This window comes from Anastrepha obliqua, chromosome 6 (assembly GCF_027943255.1).
Source record: "Anastrepha obliqua isolate idAnaObli1 chromosome 6, idAnaObli1_1.0, whole genome shotgun sequence".
Lineage (NCBI taxonomy): Eukaryota > Metazoa > Arthropoda > Insecta > Diptera > Tephritidae > Anastrepha > Anastrepha obliqua.
Window position 1 is genome coordinate 68,659,619 of NC_072897.1, and position 3,641 is coordinate 68,663,259.

The following is a 3,641-nucleotide window of genomic DNA, read 5'->3' on the forward strand; positions in this document are numbered from 1 at the left end:
TTACATAGATTGTAACGACATATTGCGAGTCAGAGGTCGTATTGGTCACGCTGACCTTCCAGAAGATCGACGTTTTCCGATAATTTTACCGAAGCATGGGAGTTTGGTACATTTACTCATCCGACACGCACATGAAACCACGCTTCATGGTGGGGCGCAAATCACTCTTCAAACTCCTCGCGCACGGTACTGGATATTGAACGGAAGGCAAGCAGTCCGAAGCTTTGTGCAGACTTGTGCTATTTGCCGACATCGAGGCGTAACGTTATCTCAGCAGATGGCATCCTTACCCAGGCATCGCATTACTGCAGCCCGGCCATTTATATTGCCAGGCGTCGACTATTGCGGGCCTTTTACAGTGCGCATCGGCACAAAAAGGTCGCGCACAACGATCAAAACATATCTAGCTGTTTTTGTTTGCATGGCGACCAAGGCCGTGCATATTGAAGTTGTTGATGATCTTTCATCACCCGCATTCTTAGATGCCTTTACGCGATTTATAAGTAGACGAGGTCCATGTCGAGATCTCTATAGTGACAACGGTACTACGTTCACAGGTGCTAACCGTTTGCTTAAAGAAGACTTGGCTGCTTGGCAGAACGACAATAACCAACAAAGTTTTGCGAATCTCGGTACTCATTGGCACTTTATCGCTCCCAGCGCTCCTCATCAAGGTGGGCTCTGGGAGGCTGCGGTAAAATCTGCCAAATATCATTTGGTGCGCCTCGTTGGAGCGCAGTCATTATGGTATAGCCAGACTTTGGCGACACGCATTGAAGCATGGCTAAATTCTCGTCCGCTAACACCTATATACGATGATCCCAATGATAATTTAGCTTTGACCCCTGCCGACTTTCTGGTTGGCGCTCAACTGGTTGCAGTCCCTGAAGCTGACATCAGAAGAATTCCGTCCAACCGTATTAAGCACTGGCTCTGGCTGCGTCAGATACATCAACAATTTTGGCAACAATGGAGCGAGGAATATTTATCTACTCTTCAAACTCGAAACAAGTGGCAGACGAAATCAAGGGACGTAAAGATCGGAGAAATAGTCATCGTAAGACATGAGAACTTACCACCAACATATTGGCGCTTAGGGCGCGTAACTGCGGTTCATCCGGGCAGCAATAGTTTAATACGTAATGTCACGCTTCAGACGGCGAACGGTATGATGACTCGTGCGGTACAGAAATTGTGCCGGCTTCTGGACGCAGAGCATTTTGAGGCCAGCGCCTCAACCGGGCAGGATGTTCAGAATCCGTCCAATCTGGCACCACCTTAATTTATAGCAACTTCCTATGTACCATAACATATCTACTATGTATTGGTATCATTTCTTCGTACGCATCTGTTATTTACTTCATGATGTACTTACATACATATGGTATTTATGCACAGTTAGCTTTAAACAGTTATTTTCCTGATATTCTGCTTTGTACTTAAAATGAGACGCTCAATAAAATTCATTGCTTGTACAGCTTCGAAGTGATCACATGTTTTACATTTTTGCTTAAACACTTACATTAAAAAATTGTATATTAATATCTTATGTTTTTAGTTATACATTTTCGAGTTCATTACTTTATTATTATTAAATAGTATTTGCATACCAATTTTGAATAATTCCATTTAAATATTTTTGATTTTTTAGCTTATTTATGTATTTTATGCTGATTGTGCTTACTTTTATTATATGTAAGTGTATACGGGTAATATAAGGCTACTGGGCAACCGTGTTTTATATACTAACCTGAATGGCCGTAAAAATTCCCATTTTTCGTTTAAAAAATACCTATTCAAAGTTTCTTCCGGTGTGGCATTACTGACGAATGTTATGAAAAATGCACATTTTAAATTTGAGTGTAGATTTTAATACGTTAAATGCATACACCAAAACCGAAAACTATCGAAATCACTCTCCTACACTCTCTGCTTCAAGCGCTGATGCTCCTGTCACATTATTTAAATTTTACAGTACTATTTCTTCAATGAAAGGTGCAGGCAAAATATCGCATCCTATTTTTCGAAATATTCGCTTTGCTGTGAAATCAGGGCTTGTAAGATTATATAATCTGATTTTAGACCGAGGTTTATACCCACAGCCATGGAAAACTGCTGGGATTATACCTATCCTAAAACCGAACAGACCCAATTCTCTGATTTCAAATTATAGACCAATTTCGCTATTACCTTGCATGTCAAAAGTACTAGAAAAGATAATCTCTCGGCGACTTGTGTGGTTTGCCGAACAGAATGATCTCATAAACTCACATCAATTTACTATTCGGAAAGGTGTAAGCGTAATAGATCCTCTTCTATTATTTGATCATTTCATTACTAAAGCCCTATCGTCTAAAAATCACGTCTCAATACTTATTTTAGACTTTGAAAAGTCATTTGATAGAATTGCAGCGCATTGCGCATTACAAGAACTTAAACGTTGGAAAGTTGGTGAAAAAAATATTCAATATCGTAAAATCCTTCCTCTGCAATCGCAAACGTTTTGTTCGTGCAAATAATCAGAAATCAAAAATTGTTCCCCTTTTCAATGGTATTCCTCAAGGGTCGCCGTTATCAGTTATCCTATTAACGATTGCGTTCAACATAATTAGCCGGACTATTTCGTCATATACCCAAATTGAGCATTTCGTTTATGCCGATGACGTCCTTCTTTTTTCGAAAATCAAAGACTTAATTATAATTAAAGCCGCGTTCTCTTATACCTTGGAGGACTTAAACTGTTGGTCAAAAATATCTGGAGCTAATCTGTCTGTTAACAAAAGCACATCTTTCCATATCTGCAGGAAACATAAATGCGTTCTCCGTACCTTTTTCCTTTTTAACTCTCCAATCCCCCATACTAATAGTTTAAAAATATTAGGCATTATATTTGATAAGAGATATACTTTCAAAAATCATTGTGAATATGTTAGACTAAGCTTAAAGCTTAAGCTAAGTAAAAAAATTCTTTCCAGTTTTGAACATTTGAATCTCCGGAATTTCAGAACATCATACACATTTTGCTAAATTCGAGAAGAATTCATCTTGTACTTGTTGAAGTATACTCTTCTTTTGAGAGTTGGAAATTGAACGCAGTTTACTGATGTTTTTCACGATTTTTCCGTCTTCTATAATAAAATATTTTCTTGCTGTATACAGATTGTGGTTTCTTTTTAAAAATTCAAACGAAAAATTAATATTTTTTTTCAGTATACGAGCATTCCTAGTTTATGCAAGAGAGCAAAGATTCGCATGTTTTACGGAACACGATTTCATTCATTTCGTTCCCTGCTGGTAACCCAGTTTTCCAAGGCCTTGGGGACAGTTTCTGCCAAGCCACACGAAAGGCTTGGTCGATATTCACTTTAAGGACATGAATTGATAATGGGTTGTTCGTGCTGTTGGCGGTGTTTGTCCTAGTTCATGTCTTCAATTTCCGGTCCCGGTCGTTTATCATGCCTCTGTTTCAAGCAACATTTTCATTTTCGGAGACGTGCGGGTTTTCCGGTCCCCAGATGTGGAAGTTAATATATCCGCCGATATGAAAATGAGTTTCGTTAGAAAAATTATTTTGACTTATTTTTAATAAACGCACTGTGGTTCAAGCGTAAACCGATTTCTTTCGTTCCGTAGAGAAATGA

The 3,641-nt window shown here is 38.8% G+C and overlaps 1 protein-coding gene across 1 annotated transcript; it reads left to right on the top strand.

The window, feature by feature from the left end:
- Positions 1-277: 277 nt before the first annotated feature.
- Positions 278-1,282, top strand: LOC129250672 (uncharacterized). Its single transcript, XM_054890278.1, has one exon. The coding sequence runs from the start codon at positions 278-280 to the stop codon at positions 1,280-1,282; it is 1,005 nt and encodes a 334-aa protein (XP_054746253.1).
- Positions 1,283-3,641: the final 2,359 nt, after the last annotated feature.

Excerpts from the sequence above, each read along its gene's own strand:
- LOC129250672 (XM_054890278.1), top strand. The coding sequence starts at position 278 with ATGGCATCCTTACCCAGGCATCGCATTACTGCAGCCCGGCCATTTATA.